At 44.6% G+C, this 16,922-nt stretch overlaps 1 protein-coding gene across 6 annotated transcripts in view; it reads right to left on the bottom strand.

The window, feature by feature from the left end:
- Positions 1 to 614: 614 nt before the first annotated feature.
- CTNNA2 (catenin alpha 2) overlaps positions 615 to 16,922 on the bottom strand; it is a 459,621-nt gene continuing 443,313 nt past the window's right edge. For 3 of the 6 annotated variants that reach the window (XM_032224165.1, XM_032224168.1, XM_032224167.1), the window contains one exon: positions 628 to 1,042. In XM_032224165.1, coding sequence (XP_032080056.1) covers positions 755 to 1,042 — 288 coding nt within the window. In that variant the 3' untranslated portion in view covers positions 628 to 754. Of the gene's footprint in view, positions 1,043 to 16,922 lie in introns of all 6 variants that reach the window. The other 3 variants (XM_032224164.1, XM_032224163.1, XM_032224166.1) reach the window with 2 other exon arrangements.

The following is a 16,922-nucleotide window of genomic DNA, read 5'->3' as shown; positions in this document are numbered from 1 at the left end:
AGCTCACCAAACGAGATAAGGTTTGTGTTGATAAATATTCCTTTGAAAGACTGTTTGCCAAGCTTTGTTGACTGTGAATGAAAGGAATTCACAGTCGTGTAAATAAAAGGGGCTTTGCCCGGACCAAGACTCTGCTTCACGCTTTTTAAGGACGCCTGGGACAGAACACTTCCTTCCAATTCAAACGAAGAAGCTAACCTTAAATAACAGCTCGATCAAGAAAGCACCCAGGCGAACATTCACAGGGCAAACCACTTGTATATAAATAGAGAGCAAACCGTACTCCATCTAGCACGGATGATGTTACCTAGATTGATAATGAAATGTCTGCAAGAAAACTACTCTCGGAGAGCACCAAAGAAGCTCACACTTGCCATCCTGAACTCTCCTTCCCTATCACGGTCTTACAATGCAATTTTTTTTCCTAAAAAAAAAAAAGCCTTCTTTAAAAAATAAATAAAGTATGATAAAGCCTTTTTTGTCCTGTTTTTTTTTTTTCTACTTTAGGAAAGAGACCGGTGAGATAGGCCGCTAGTCGACATAAGAAACGCCGTATGTCTTTTTTTTTGGGGGGGGGGGAAGGAATATTGCATGATGGCTTAATCGAGTCTCAGTCGCATGCAAATTGACACTGCTTTATTATCCTGGTTTTGCCCCAAACACCCCCTCCTCCCTATGCCAGACACATACAAGTTGGCAAGTACGCATACAAAAACATGGAAGGCAATAGAAAAAAACCCCTCGTGGTGAAGCCTTAGAAGGAATCCATCGCTTTGAATTCGCTGAGAGCCTGTACGGGCGAAATGTGTTTCTTTTGGGAGCCTCTTCGCACCCTGGTCTGATATTCCTCCGGCTTTTCCCTCTTGACTAGCGGTTTCTTTTCCGGAGCTTTCATTTTCCAAGAGACCACCGGTGAGTTGACGGCGGCGGTGCCGTAGACTTTCTGATATTTGGTTGAAGCCACGTAGGAGGCTTTGACGGTAAGCACCACGGCGTTCATCAGGTTTTTAGCGGCTTGGATGAGGGAGGTGGCGCTGTCCAGCTGGAAGAAAAGAGCAGAAAAGATGGGCGGATTATGTCAGAGTTTGTTGCAGGAAAATCAAATCCAGAAACCGCACACAGATAATTGATTCAGCTGGATTCTTTAACTTCTTTATATACATAGTAACAGATGAATAAATGTCGAATGCAAATAGAAGATTCTTTCAACGTGGTAGAAGTTACAAGCAGAACACAAGCAGGAGAGAACAGTTAGTCTCATTTCATAGTTCAGAACAGAAAGACTAGTTTCAGTTTCGATTCTCAGCACAGACTCAGATCTGTTTAAGCTCCCATTGGCTGACTTAGTTGCTATGCCTTTTCATTGGCTGACCTTGTTACCATGTCTCTCCCAGTCATGAATATTGTTACCGATTAGCGTGGAAAAGAGTTAAATACTGTTATTAAATACTATTAAATATGCATAGTTCTCAACTTAGAATTCGTTTAGTGACTGTTCAAAGTTACACCCAGATTGAAAAAAAGGGACTTAGGACATTCTTTCACACTTACGACGGTTGCAGCATCCCCGTGCTCGCATGATCAAAGTTTGGACGTTAAGCAACTGACTCATATTTATGATGGTTGCAGTGTTCCGGGGGGGGGGGGGTGTCATATGATCCGCTTTTGTGACCTTTTTTAAAAGGTTTTTTTTTAAATTATTTTTTATAAATATCTCAAATTAATGCGTGAACAGTGTGGCACCTGGGTGTCATACATTCTAATACAAATAAAACTAATAAAGTTAATCATAATTATTACATTCAATCAACTTATGTATTTCTAATAATAATATACACATTTATATTAGGTTGCAGTCTCAAGCATTACATGTTTTCTCTTGTTATTATTTTTATTTTGTTACATAAAAATGTATACACTAATATTCTCCCTTCTCTTATTTCTTTCACTTATTCTAGCTTTTAATCATCACCCTAAATTAAACAACATTTTTCTTTCTTTCTTATCTGATTTCTAATCATGTCACCTGCCTAAAAAAGAGAGAGAGAGAGAGAGAAAAGTAAAAGCAAATCAGAACAACAACAAAAAGAGAAATCATCCATCCATCGTCTCTTGCCCGCTTCAATACTTTGCTACGCCTTTAAAAAAAAAAAGAAAGGAAAAAGGAAAAGCAAATCAAAACAACAGTAAAAGAAATCATCTAAAAATCAATTTTTGCGATCTTCTGACAAGCAAAGTCAAGAGAGAATCCAGATTCCCTTAAAAATCGTGCTACTAACTTAATATGGTGATGCACTTAGCAACGGTGGCAAAAGTAGTAAAATGGGGCAAAATTCCCTTAACAAATTTTTTCACTTAGCAACATAAATTTTAGGTTCAATTGTGGGCATAGGTTGAGGACTAACTATACTACAATTTGATGAGCCGTAGAAGTGCAGTGGTTAGAACGCGGCATTTCCAGGCTGACTCTGCCCACTGCCAGGAGTTCGATCCTCACTGTCTCAAGGTGGACTCAACCTTCCATGCTTCCGAGGTCGGTAAAATGAGGACCTGGATTGTTGGAGGCGATATATTTACTCTGTAACTCGCTTAGAGAGGGCTTTAAAGCACTGTGAAGCAGTATATAAGTCCAAGTGCTATTGCTATATTAAAAAAAAAAAAAATAGCAAAAATTATCCAGAAAGGGAGAAATCAAAGCCAATATAACAGGAGTGGGAAGACAGGTTTTTATATTACACTAGCTGATAACCCAGCATTTCCTGGATATTTATTTATCCCAACTCTCCTTCCATGAATGTGGCCGCAATTTCTAATGTTGGATTCCCCACCCCCCTTACCAGAGAGAGCCCCTTGTGGAGTAGTGTGAAGCCATTACCATGGCAACTCCACTGCGCTGCACAGTAGATGTCATTTTGTGGCAGTACAGTAGAAGCCATTTTAAGGCACAACAGGCTGTATCTTAACAGAATGCACACCCCGAGAGGTTTTAGTGGTGTCTTACCCTCATCTGTGTACCAAGTTTAGTTGAAATTAGTAGGCAGCCTCCTGGGAGCAAAAACAGGCTGGGGGGGGGAATGGCCCCCGCACATGTGAGTGTGTCTATGCATGCACCCACCCCCCACGCATGTGCGACAGAGACCCGAAAATCAGCTGCCGGCGGGAGGCACATGCACGGTGGAGCTGAGCTGGGGCAATGGCTCATGTGCCCGCAGAGAGGACTCTGTGTGCCAACTGTAGCACATGTGCCATAATTGATTGGGCACACAGATAACTGATTCAGTTGGATTTTTTAACTTCTTTATATACATAGTAACAGATGAATAAATGTCGAATGCAAGTAGAAGATTCTTTCAACGTGGTAGAAGTTACAAGCAGAACACAAGCAGGAGAGAACAGTTAGTCTCTTTTCATAGTTCAGAACAGAAAGACTAGTTTCAGTTTCTCTTCTCAGCACAGACTCAGATCTGTTTAAGCTCCCATTGGCTGACTTAGTTGCTATGCCTATTCATTGGCTGACCTTGTTACCATGTCTCTCCCAGTCATGAATATTGTTACAGATTAGCGTGGGAAAGAGTTAAATACTCTTATTAAATATGCATAGTTCTCAAGTTAGAATTTGTTTAGTGACTGTTCAAAGTTACAACCGCACTGAAAAAAGCGACTTAGGACATTGGGAGAGGACTCTGTGTGCCAACCGTAGCACATGTGCCATAAATTTCGCACCCACAGTCCTAGATCTTTGTAGAACAATCAGAGATTTACCCAGCTGCCTTCAGAAATGGTTTTGATTTGGTCTACAATCAAGAACAGTGCAATGAGGTATTCCTAAACTATATTAACATTTTCTTTTTTTTTTTAAAAAAAACACCTCTATATTGCTTTACTGTCACAAGCAAACTAAGCCCCTGAGCTATCTTATCCACGTAGAATGCTGAGCATTATGAAAACCTCAGCTACTTTGTTAAAAATAATTCATTGGCATGTATTTTTCAACTGGTAATTAATTTTTAATCTCCAGATTCAAGGTCACTTTTGCTCTCCCCACCAAAAAAAAGGCATTTATCTTCCATCTTTTTTCACTTGGGGGCGGGGAGAAAGAAACAACCGAGTCTAATATATACTGTACAGTCAACCTAACAGTAATAACATCCCAACTCAGTAACAGTCATAGAGTGGAAAGGGACCTTGGAGGCCATCTAGTCCAACCTCCTCCTCCTCCTCCTCCTCTGACAGAACTGTGATCCATTGTCTGATACCTAGGGCTGAAACTGACAAAGCACACCTTGATGTTGATAAAATCAGGAAATATCAACTAAATGATGAAAGTTTAAACATTACTAACATTATTTAAAGTTTAAGTTATATAAAGTTATCATTTTATATATAAAGTTCCTCATTTTAATAATAAGCGTTCCTCACCCAGATCCTTCACCCAGGAGTCATCACCTTGACTTCCAAAAGGTAAACACTGTGAAATCTTGTAAGATGCCAAGATACATTTTCTTTCTGCTGGACCAGATGGGCTTTCTGGTAATTTCTAGGAGTCGGCCTGAGTTTACACACTGTACAAAGACTGTAGCTCAGTGATGGAGAACCCATGGCACATGTGCCAGAAGTGGCATGCAGACCCATCTCTCCGGGCACGCCAGCCGTCGCCCGTTGCTCTTCCGGTTTCCAGCACACGCATGCGTGCTGGACAGCTGGTCTTCATGCACCAGAAACCAGAAGACCAGGTGACTGGAAGCTCAGCTTCCTGGTGCACGTTCTAGACATATGGGGAACTGCTCTTCCGGTTCCCACACACTCCCGTTTCAGCACTCGGTGCCAAAAAGGTTTGCCAATACTGCTATAGATGGTTACGGTGATGGCCTATAAATCAGGAGATGGTGAGTTGTAGTCTCACCTTAGGCATGGAGACCATGTAGGTGACTTTGAACCAATCGCCAGGAGATGGTGAGTTCTAGTTCCACCTTAGGCACAAAAGCCATCTGGGTGACTTTGCGCCAATCACCAGGCGATGGTGAGTTCTAGTCCTGCCTTAGCAATAAAAGCCAGCCTGGTGAGTTTGAGGCAGTCCTTCTCCTTCAGCAAAATACAATGCAATGCAATGCAATGCAATGCAATACAATACAATAGCAGAGTTGGAAGGGTTCTTGGAGGTCTTCTAGTCCAACCCCCTGCCTAGGCAGGAAACCCTATACCGTTCCAGACAAATGGCTATCCAACATCTTCTTAAAGATTTCCAGTGTTGGGGCATTCACAGCTTCTGGAGGCAACTTCTGTTCCACTGATTAATTGTTCTAACTGTCAGGAAATTTTTCCTCAGTTCTAAGTTGCTTCTCTCCTTGATTAGTTTTCACCCATTGGTTCTTGTTCTACCCTCAGGTGCCCTGGAGAATAGTTTGACTCCCTCTTCTTGGTGGCAACCCCTGAGATATTGGAACTCTGCTATCATGTCTCCCCTAGCCCTACTTTTCCTTAAACTAGACATACCCAGTTCCTGCAACCTTTCTTCATATGTTTTAGTCTCCAGTCCCCTAATCATCTTTGTTGCTATTCCTGCCAGCTTGGTGTCATCTGCAAATTTGATGAGTTCCCTATTTATTCCCTCATCCAAATCATTGATGAAGATGTTGAAGAGTCGTGGGTCCAAAAGAGAGCCTTGGGGTACTCCACTCCTTACTTCCCTCCATGAAGATGCAGTTCCAATGAGGACTACACGTTGAGTGCGGTTGGTTGGCCACATTCTTCTACTTTATCTAGTAGTAGGTTATGGTCTACCTTATCCAATGCCTTACTGAAGTCCAAGTAAATGCTATCGATGGCATTCCTCTCACAGGATTGTCGTTGTGGGAATAATAGGCAGAGGAAACTCTATTGGATGCGTTTTCTGCCTTATTTGTAGAGATAATAAAAGCAGGATACCATTAAAGAAATAAAGAAAATATTTTTTTTCAATCCTTTGAAAGGAGAGTTCTGTAAACGGAGACAGCTGGGACGAGATTCCCCCAAGGAATTCCATGAACTTAGAAAAAGTCACACTTTGAGAAGAAGTATTCCTGCATATCCCAAAGCACATATACCGTTAATTGGAAGGATTTGCATACCACTACTAGAAAGGGACATGATGGTTCAGTAGCTAAGACGCTGAGCTTGTCGATCAGAAGGTCAGCAGTTTAGCGGTTCAAATCCCCAGCGCTGCATAACGGAGGGAGCTCCCGTGCCTTGTCCCAGCTTCTGCCAAGCACGTAAAAATGCAAGTAGAAAAATAGGAACCACCTTTGGTGGGAAGGGAACAGCGCTCCGTGCCCCTCCGGCATTGAGTCATGCTGGCCACATGACCACGGAGACGTCTTCGGACAGCGCTGGCTCTTCGGCTTTGAAACAGAGATGAGCACCGCCCCTTAGAGTTGGGAACGACTAGCACGTATGTACGAGAGGAACCTTTGCCTTTTCCTTACATGAAAACAAGGAGGTCAAAGCGTCTTCCATATTAAGAGCAGAATGCCGAACATGAAACAATGCTCTTGAATTTCAGACAGGCGCCGTCCTTTGAAGATTTGGGGAAACATCCTAGTCATCAGCACAGCTTGACACCCAAACAATTACATCTCCTTCACAGGATATGTTCACGCCAAGGCTGAGCAGCCATCTGCTGAGGGTGCTTTAATCTGGATTCCTGCCGCGAGCATGGGATTCTCAAAGGGAGTTTTTTCCATACTCTTTGGTGCTACTTAAAACTATGATGTAATCTTATTGCAAGCCTCGTCTGTCAATTAGCTTCGCAGTGGAACGTTATGGTTGGTTGCACCATCAGATGTTCAGACTGGATTGGGCATTTCCCCCTACACATCGGGTCCTTCCAAGGACCTAAGATAGACAGGTGTGGTGGGTTGATTGATGAGGTTAGTTCAGAGGTCGGCAAATTTAAACGCCCAAAGAGCCATTTGGACCCGTTTCCCACAGAAAAGAAAACACCGGGAGCCACAAAAGTCCTAACTAGAAGCCCCCTGTTCAATTCTGGAGCTGACTGGAAGTTCAGTTCCCCCACCACAAAGTCTCCTCCTAGCACGGCATACTTTTTCCTCTACCTGTCCTAACCGAAAGCCCTATCAATTGTGGTGACAACTGGAAAACCCTTCCCTTGCCATAGAGTCTTCACCTGGCGCACTGTGCTTCTACCCCCCCCCCCCACTGGAAGCTTTTCTCAAAATTGTGGCGCTGACCGGTGACGGAGCCGCAGCAGAGGGAGGCAAGAGCCACATGCGGCTCCAGAGCCGCAGTTTGCTGATCCCTGGGTTAGAGGTGTCGTCGCAGGATGTGAGCTGTTCCAAACAAAGCTGCCTTTTGCAATTGACCAAGGGTGAATTTGTCAATGACGATAGTGTTCAAGTGGTGCTCCAGATGTTTTGGGGTTATACCAAGGTGCCTATCACTATTATTATTATTATTATTATTATTATTATTATTATTATTATTATTATTATTATTATTATTATTATTATTATTATGGTTCATCACAGCCCACCAAATGTTTAGACTGGGTTTGGCATTTTTGTCCACCTATTGAGTCCCTCCCAAGGGCCTGAGATAGGCAGTTGTTGTTGTTTGCATGGGGTTAAATTATCACAATACATAATAATGACAATTTCAATTATGACAATCTCTCTGTATTTAAATGGCTCTGTGTGTGTGTGTGTGTGTGTGTGTGTGTGTGTGTGTGTGTGTGTGTTCCAGCATAACTCTGGAATGCCTCGAGCAATTTCAACCAAAATTGGTACACAGATGACCTTTTGGTTCAGTTGAAGTTTTGGATGAAATAATTGGTAACTGATCGGAATAACACAATAAATAACAGAACAGCAGAGTTTGAAGGGACCTTGGAAGTCTTCTAGCCCACCCCCTCTGCTCAAGCAGTAGACCCTACACCAGGAGTCGGCAACCTTAAACACTCAAAGAGCCATAAAGGTCCTAACTGGAAGCCCACTGTTCAATTCTGGAGCCAACCGGAAGTCCAATTCCCCCATCATAGAGTCTCCTCCTAGTACAGCGTCCTTTTTCCTCTGCTGACCAGAAGTTGGTTCCCCCACCATAGAGTCTCCTCCTAGCGTGGCATCCTTTTTCCTCTATCTGCCCTAACCAAAAGCCCTATCAATTGTGGAGCCGACCAGTGAAAGGGAGCCGCAGCAGAGGGATGAAAGAGCCACATGTGGCTCCAGAGTCACGGATTGCTGACCCCCTGCCCTATGTCATCTCAGGCAAACAGCTGTCCAGCTTCCTCTTGAAAACCTCCAGTGTTGGGGCATTCACAACTTCTGGAGGAAGCTCTTCCACTGGTTAATTGTTCTCACTGTCAGGAAATTTTTCCTCAATTCTAAGTTGCATCTCTCCTTGATTAGTTTCCATCCATTGTTTCTTGTTCTGCCTTCAGGTGCTTTGGAGAATAGGCTGACCTTCTCTGTGACAGCCCCTCAAATACTGGAAAACTGCTATCAGGTCACCCTTAATCCTTCTTCTTTTCATTGAACTAGACACACCCAATTTCTGCAACCATTTTCTCTATAGAATAGAATAGTGATGGCTAACATTTTTGTTGTCATGTGCCAAGAGCGTGCATGCATGCACACGTGCCCACATCCATAATGCAATGCACTGTGACACCCCCGAACTCCCCCTGTGCATGTGCATGCGTCCCCCCTGTGCTCCCCTATGCATGCGCACACGGCCCCCTGTGCTCCATTTTGGGATTAACAGGCCTCCCTGAAGCTTCCTGGGACCAAAAACGGGATGCAGGGGGGACGCACCCCCGCACTCCCACCTCCCCCGCGCATACACGTGCATTTCCTGCATGGCAGAGACACGAAAATCTGCTGGCCAGTGGGAGGCACGTGTGTATGCACAGTGGAGCTTAGCTGGGGCGATGGTTCATGTATCCGCAGAGAGGCCTCCACATGCCACCTGTGGCACGTGTGCCATAGGTTCGACAGCATGGGAATAGAATCACAGAGTTGGAAGGGACCTTGGAGGTCTTCTAGTCCAACCCCCTGCCTAGGCAGGAAACCCTATACCGTTTCAGACAAATGGCTATCCAACATCTTCTTAAAAACTTCTAGTGTTGGGGCATTCTTATGTTGTGATAATATTGATCAAATGATCATATGATCATTTTCTTACAGCTCCACCTATCTCACAGGTCTATTGAAAAAGGGGATCAAGAGACTTTTGGAAGCAAGCAAAATATAAATACAATGAATGAATTGAATAATAAAACACTTCTTGATGTATCACAGAGAAAGATCCAAATCCAAAATTTGTTTTTCTGGGCTGTTTTTCTACATTCAGACACTCATTTCAGGAATCGCAGCACTAAAGAATTATATCTTTTCAAGATATCCATCCCACTGCATTCTCATTATATATTTAGATTGCTTGACCCTCTACTTCAGACAACATACAAATACAATATATTGGAAAAATACCGTTCCTTTCATCAAAATAACATAATAAAATACAGGGAGTCCTCAACCTATGACCGGAAGCACGGAGAGGCTGCAATGGTCATAAGTGGTCACTAAACTAGAATGGTGACTAAAGAAATTATTGCAAGTCAAGCACTATCCTTAATTGTTTAGAACCGTGAACACAAAAGCTTTGAATTCATTTTTTTTTAAATCCACTTAATCACATTTAAAATAATTTACTTATCTGGACATAATGCACATTTAATTCATTAAGATAGATTGCAGGGTAATATAACTGGTCAAATCCACAGCTTAAGTTACTCTCATTTGCATTTTTTCAATTATTAGGGAGAAAACTATTGGGACTCCGAGGCGAAATTAATTGTGTATTTAACCAATTCTGAATTTTAATGCAATCTACCAATGCTATTTTTCTCCTCATAACAGATAACAAACATATCAAAAGCTACAGACAGCTGTTTCACTAGAAATATTTTCCCCTTTGAAATGAGATATTAATGCCCCAAAATTTCTCAGCTATTCTATCCGCAGCGTGGGAGGGGGGGAGATATAAATAAATAAAAAGAGCACAGGACAATATGTATATAAGATTTGCACGCAAAAAAAACCCATTCATTTCTTGGACGGGATGATTTAATTGCCTCAGCCAATGCAATTTTTAAACAATAAAATTTAAAAATGGAATCGCATCTCATTTTGTATGCAAGGGATTCCCTTTTAATATAAGGAGATATTTAATTTATGATAACTGGAGGGGGAAAAAAAACTAGGCAAAATGCAATCATAAAAGATAATTAAACATGCCTTAAAATTTCAGTTTGTGAGTTATCTAAAGAACAAGACTTTGAGGAAGAAATAAGAGATTGTTCCACCTCAGTCAGCAGTATATAATAACTTGCTTTTAACAGATAATTCTAATTATATTCACTTTAAATAAGATTTGTAGACATATCAACATCTCACATAAAACACGAGGGTGAGAAAAGTACCTTATTTAGCCCTCGGTTTTTTCCACCCCTCAAAGGGGAAAAATGCAGTTGTAGAGAGTTTGACAGAATAATATAGACTTGCAGTGGTAAAAATAAGAATTAACCACAGTGGAAAGTCTCTGCTTCAGCCCTGGGTGTAAAATTTACTACAAATGGATCTCATCAGTGGGGACCTGTTCCTCAGGCACAACCATAGCAAACTACAGATCATGAGAGCCTGAAACTATGGCCGGGAGTTAGTTTTGCATTTCCGGAAAATCATCATCATCATCATCATCATCTCCTCCTCCTTCTACTCTTCTTCTCCCCCTCCCTCTCCTTTTCCTTCCCCTTCCTCTCCTCCTCCTCCTCTTCCCCTTCCTCTCCTTCTCCTCCTCTTCTCCTCCTCCCCCTCCCTCCCCTCCTCCTCTTTTCCTCCTCCCCTCCGCTTACTCCTCCCCTTCTCCCTTGCTCATCCTCCTCCTCCTCCACCCCTTCCCCCTCCCCTCCTCCTTTCTCCCTCCCCTCCTCATCCTTCTCCACCCCTCCCCCTCCTCTTACCTTTCCCCTTCTCTTTTCCCCCTCTCCTCCTCCCCTTACTCTCTCTCTCCTCCTCCCCTTACTCTCCTTCTCCTCCTCCAACTGCTCTTCTCCTCCTCCCCCTCCCTCCCCTCCTCCTCTTTTCCTCCTCCCTTCCTCTTACCCCCTCCCCTTCTCTTTTCTCCCTCTCCTCCTCCTTCTCTGCCCTTTCCCTCCCTCCCCTCCTCCTCTTTCCCCCTCCCCTCCTCTTCTCCTCCTCCTCCTCCTCTTCCCCCTTCCCCCCTTCCCCTTCTCCTCCCTCCCTTTCTCTTCTTCTCCCTCTCCTCCTCCTCCCCCCCGCCCCTCCTCCTATTCTTCACCTCCCCTTCCTTCCCCTCCTCCTCTTCTTCTTTTCTCCCTCCCTTCTCCTTTCCTCCTCCTCCTCCTCCTCCTCCAACATGTGATCCCTTTTTACAACCTTCAGACAAGCAAAGACAAAGGTGATAAGCCAGATTCATTCAACATCCGCGGGACTAACTTAACTAACTGCCGGGATTCACTTAACAACAGTGGCAAAACATGGGGGCAAAACTCTCTTAACAGCTGTCTCACTTAAAAAAATGTCTCACTCAGCAACATCAATTTTGGGCTCAGTTGTGATCCTAAGTTGAAGCGCACCCGTATGAGTCAGTTCCCATGCACTCATTGGGTTGAGGGGGGGGGGGAGAATGGGGGGGGGGCTTGGATGTTTGGGTTCATTTTGAGCTGGGAAGGGATGCATAGATAGTTTTCCTGTGCAAAATCCCATTTGCTTCTTCTTCATTTCAATTTCCTCTTCTCATTTGCAGTGAACGTTTCCCAATAATATAACAATGGTCCCCTTTCTCATTTGAGTAATGATTCGTGTCTTTATTTAATTTTTTTTAAAAAAACATAAGCGTAGAGGCCGCTGGAGCTTTTAAAAGCTCTCCCAGCCAACAAAAATAAAACCTAATAGTTTCCTCCTGCACCAACTAACTATAAGGGGTTTTTCAAATCGAGCTGCACCTAATTTGGGCCACGAATGACCTATTTTTCATCCCTCCAGATTTCAACGAACAGGTTAGCACCGGTGATGGTTAACCTTTTGGGGGCCGAGTGCCCAAAGCGCATGCGTGCAAATGCACACGAGCGTGCCCCAATCCACAAATTGCAACGCGGGTGCCCCGTCCATGTGCGCACCTTCCCTGCGCATGTGCCCTGCCCCCATTTTGTCTTCCAGGTTGGTGCAGGAGGTGTTTCAGGCCCAAAACAGGGCACACATGGACGGGGCGCATGGGGGTGGGGGCTCGCAATCTCCAGTTTCTCCCGCCAGCGCGTAGTAGCTTCCATCTGCATCCGTCCCTGCTGTGCCTTCCCCAATCTTTGCCGTTTCTCTCCCCAGCGCCCCCTAGCGTTCTCCTCCATTCCTGCCATGGAGAAGCACCTCGCAGAGGGTGGAACCCGTGGAGATCGGGGAAGACACGGGCAGCAGAAATGCAGGAGAAATCTAGGGTGCACTGGGGAAGGGGGAAACTGCGAAGATCGGGGAAGGCACCACCCCTGCGCATGCACTGCAGAGACCTGAAGACCAGCTGGCCGGCGGGAGGTGAGTGCGCACGGACAGTGGCCTGGGCTGGGACGACGGCTGGAGTGCCTGCTGAGGGGGCTCGGCATGCCCCCTGCGGTTTGCCATCCTGGGTTTATCAGGATCTTTATTCCATTCTAGATCGATTCTCTTTTGACATTTTAACATTATCCCACGCATCGCGGGAGAGGCTCACAAGCAGAGACAAGCGGAAGAGGTAAATAAGCAAGGGGGGGGGGGGGAAATGTCCCCAGCCTTGGAAGTTAACATTCTCACACGACAATTGCGTGGACAATTTTGTGCAAGAGTTTTGACATCTCTTTGACAAGGGACAGAGCTAAAGGAAGATATGAGCAAGGCAGAGACCATTTTGCCTTTATTTCAGTATATAAGGCAGAAAAGTGGATTAACAAGATCTGAAAACAAGGGAAAAAATTCATATGCTTCTTATGTTCAAAATACAGGTAATCCTCAACTTACAACAGTTCGTTTAAGGACTATTGGAAGTTACGACATCACTGAAATGAGTGACTTAGGACCATTTTTTGACACTTAACAACCATAGCAGCATACCCATGGCCACCTGATGAAAATTCAGATACTTGAGTGCAGAGAAGAGCAAGAAAGAGGATTAGGGGATTGGAGACTTAAACATATGAAGAACGGTTGCAGGAACTGGGTATGTCTAGTTTAATGAAAAGAAGGATTAGGGGAGAGATGATAGCAGTCTTCCAATATCTCAGGGGCTGCCACAAAGAAGAGGGAATCAAACTATTCTCCAAGGCACCTGAGGGCAGAACAAGAAGCAACAGGTGGAAACTAATCAAGGAGAGAAGCAACTTAGAACTGAGGAGAAATTTCCAGACAGTTAGGACAATTAATCAGTGGAACAGAATTTGCCTCCAGAAGCTGTGAATGCCCCAACACTGGAAGTCTTTAAGAAGATGTTGGTTATCCATTTGTCTGAAACGATATAGGGTTTCCTGCCTAGGAAGGAGTTGGACTAGAAGACCTCCAAGGTCCCTTCCAACTCTGCTATTGTCTATTGTATATTGATAACTGTCTCACATTTATGACCGTCGCAGTGTCCCGGGGTGACGTGATCCCCTTTGCAACCTTCTGACAAGCAAAGTCAATGGGGAAGCTAGTTGCTAACGTAACGGCTGCCCTGATTCACTTAACAGCTTCAGGGCTGATTACCGAGTCACGGAAGGACGTAAAATGGGGCAAAACTCAAGTAACAACTGCCTCACTTAGCAACAGTAATTTTGGACTCAACTGTGGTCATAGGTTGGAGACTACATGTAGTTAGTGCAATAAGGTTTACTTAGGCTGGTCTCTTCCTTTTGCTTCCTTGCGAAGTGCCCGCTCTCTGTTTTGCTCCTTCTGACCTCAATTTCCTCATTCTTTCTTCCTTTCACTTTAAGTAGACCCCACTGCCTCCTTAGTGCGTAACAATATGGCCGTCTATCAATAATGTGAAAGCTCCCCTTGTTGATTCAATAAGTAATTTCTTGATTTATTTTCCTAAAGAAAATAAAACGGGTACGTCTACTTTAATTCAAAGAAGGACTAGGGGGGGACATGATAGCAGTCTTCCAATATTTATGGTCCTACCCCTAAGAAGAGGAAGTCAAGCTGTTCTCCAAAGGACCAGAAGGCAGGACGAGAAGCAACGGATGGGGACTAACCAAGGAGGGAAGCAACCTAGAATTAAGGAGGAATTTCCTGAACAGTGAGAACAATCAACCCATGGAACAGCTGACCTCCAGAAGTTGTGGGTGCTTCATCGCTGGAGGTTTTTAAGAAGAGACTGGAGAACCATTTTCCAGGATGATATTGTTGTGGCCTGCCGGTGGTCAGCAAATCTGGCAGCAGATTCGGATGGGGAGGAGGTTGGGGAGGAACCTGGGCCAGTCCTGGAGTTTGGGGAAGGCTCTGATGATGGCTCTGTGTCAGAGGCAGAGATGGGGCCAGGGCCATATGCCAGTTATCAGCTGCCTTCGGAGTCAGACATCAGTGGGGCAGAAGAACAGCTGGAGCCTGTTCCCAGTGTGCGCATGCGCAGAGTTGCCAGACAAAGGGAACAGGTAAAGAACAGGGGTCAACTTGGGAGTAAGACCACAGGTGGACGGTGAATGGCCCCTCCCAGAGGAAATAAAAGAGGAGCAAAAGGGGAGGGGAGTTTGCAGAAGACAATTAGTTCGCTTAATTGGTTTGGGTGCTGAGGCTCCTTGCCAAATTTTGCAGATATCGGCCACTCAAATGCCACTCTGTAGCAGGCAAGAAGTCAGGAACAGATCTTCACCCTAATGAATGGAACTAATTGTCTCCTGCAAACTCCCCTCCCCTTTCGCTCCTCTTTTATTCCCTCTGGGAGGGGCCATTCACCGTCCACCTGTGGCTTTACTCCTGACTCAGCCCTTGTTCCTTAGTTGTTCCCTTCTCCTGGCAGCTCTGAGCATGCGGACATTGGGAACAGGCTCCAGCTGTTCTTCTGCCCTACTGATCTCAGTCTCTGACATCAGCTGATAACTGTCGGACGGCCTTGGCCCCCTCTCTGCCTCCGACACAGAGCCCTCATCAGAGCCTTCCCCAGACTCCAGGACTGGCCCATGTTCCTCCACAACCTCCTCACTGTCTGAGTCTGCTGCCGGCAGGCCACAAGAAGGAAGTGTCTGTATATGCATGGATCTTTTACTGGCAAAACAAAGATTGTTTCATGATACCCTTGTTTGCCTGGAGAGGATTTGTTATCCAATCAAGATGCGGCATCGAATCAAAATAGACCAAAGCCGATGCCTCAAAGTGTGAGCAGTGATGCTACATGCAGCCACAATCAATAGTAGAGTTGTGCCTTTTTTTCCCCCTTTTGTTTCACACGGTTTCTATCAGCTTTAGGGACTTTTCTTGGACATAGTCATTTAAATCCATTTTATCGATGGACAATTTGTTTTCCTCCAGATACTGGAAGATCTGACCTCTTTTTTTTTACAGCCAATTAAGAGAACGACAACTCGATCATGGGAAATTAACCACCTTAACAAATTTCTTCCCGTCCTACGTGTTAGATCCGACGATGATTCCCTTTGGGCCCCGAAACCTCAGGAATTTGGTTTAAACCAGAAACTTTTAATAACGTTTTGAGGTATGCAACCGAGCGCGTGGATTACAAATGTGGTTTTTTTCTACGACGTTCTGTTTATAAATTGTAAATCGAGGAGGAAGAATTTTTGCCAGAGGTTGCTACAAAATTAGAAATGCAATCAGTGCTGTCTTAATTCTAGCAATAGCAATAGCAGTTAGACTTATATACCGCTTCATAGGGCTTTCAGCCCTCTCTAAGCAGTTTACAGAGTCAGCATATCGCCCCCACAATCCGGGTCCTCATTTTACCCACCTCGGAAGGATGGAAGGCTGAGTCAACCCTGAGCCGGTGAGATTTGAACCGCTGAACTGCAGTTAGCAGTCAGCTGAAGTGGCCTGCAGTACTGCACCCTAACCACTGCGCCACCTCGGCTCTCAATTCTGTTTGTATTGTTTTCCTTTAAAAAGGTAAAGGCTCCCGTTGCACATATGTGCTAGTTGTTCCTGACTCTAGGGGGCGTTGCTCATCTCCGTTTCAAAGCCGAAGACCCAGAGCTGTCCGAAGACGTCTCCGTGGTCATGTGGCCGGCCTGACTCAATGCCAAAGGCGCATGGAACGCTGTTCCCTTCCCACCAAAGGAGGTTCCTATTTTTCTACTTGCATTTTTTACGTGCTTTTGAACTGCTAGGTTGGCAGAAGCTGGGACAAGTCACGGGAGCTCATTCCGTTACACAACGCTAGGGATTCGAACGACCTTTCTGATCGACAAGCTCAGCGTCTTAGCCACTGAGCCACCGCATCATTCTGTATGTCCTTTAAAAGGGGAAAAAAAGGACAGGTGCTTTATCTGGGAATAAGCCTCAATGGATTCTGTCAGCTTACATTTGAATAAACACGATTGCAGACAGCAAATAAACAGTTTACTCAAACCTTCCCGGTAAAACCGAACCTCTGTAAGTTTTGTACGGCTGGTGTCAGAGAGTCAAATGGGAAGGAGCAGAAAGCGCCTGCTGCAACGTCTATTTGCAGAGTTTGGGAGTTCGTTGTTCAATTTTCTGTAAGGAAGATGTATTTGAACCCCCATTTGTGTGCAAAGGAGCCCCAATGAATTAAGAGACACTTACTTCCAACCCCATCTGCAGAGAGGAGTCACACATTTCATTGTATTTTTATTTAATGCCCTGCCTTTCTCCTCTAGTGAGCACTCTAGGCAGTTAGCGATATTTCAAAAGAAAAGAAAGCAGAATCCCAAAGATATG

This window comes from Thamnophis elegans, chromosome 9, assembly GCF_009769535.1.
Source record: "Thamnophis elegans isolate rThaEle1 chromosome 9, rThaEle1.pri, whole genome shotgun sequence".
Classification (NCBI taxonomy): Eukaryota; Metazoa; Chordata; class Lepidosauria; order Squamata; family Colubridae; genus Thamnophis; species Thamnophis elegans.
The sequence above is the reverse complement of the archived record's forward strand: the minus strand, read 5'-3'. Positions and strand labels throughout refer to the sequence as shown.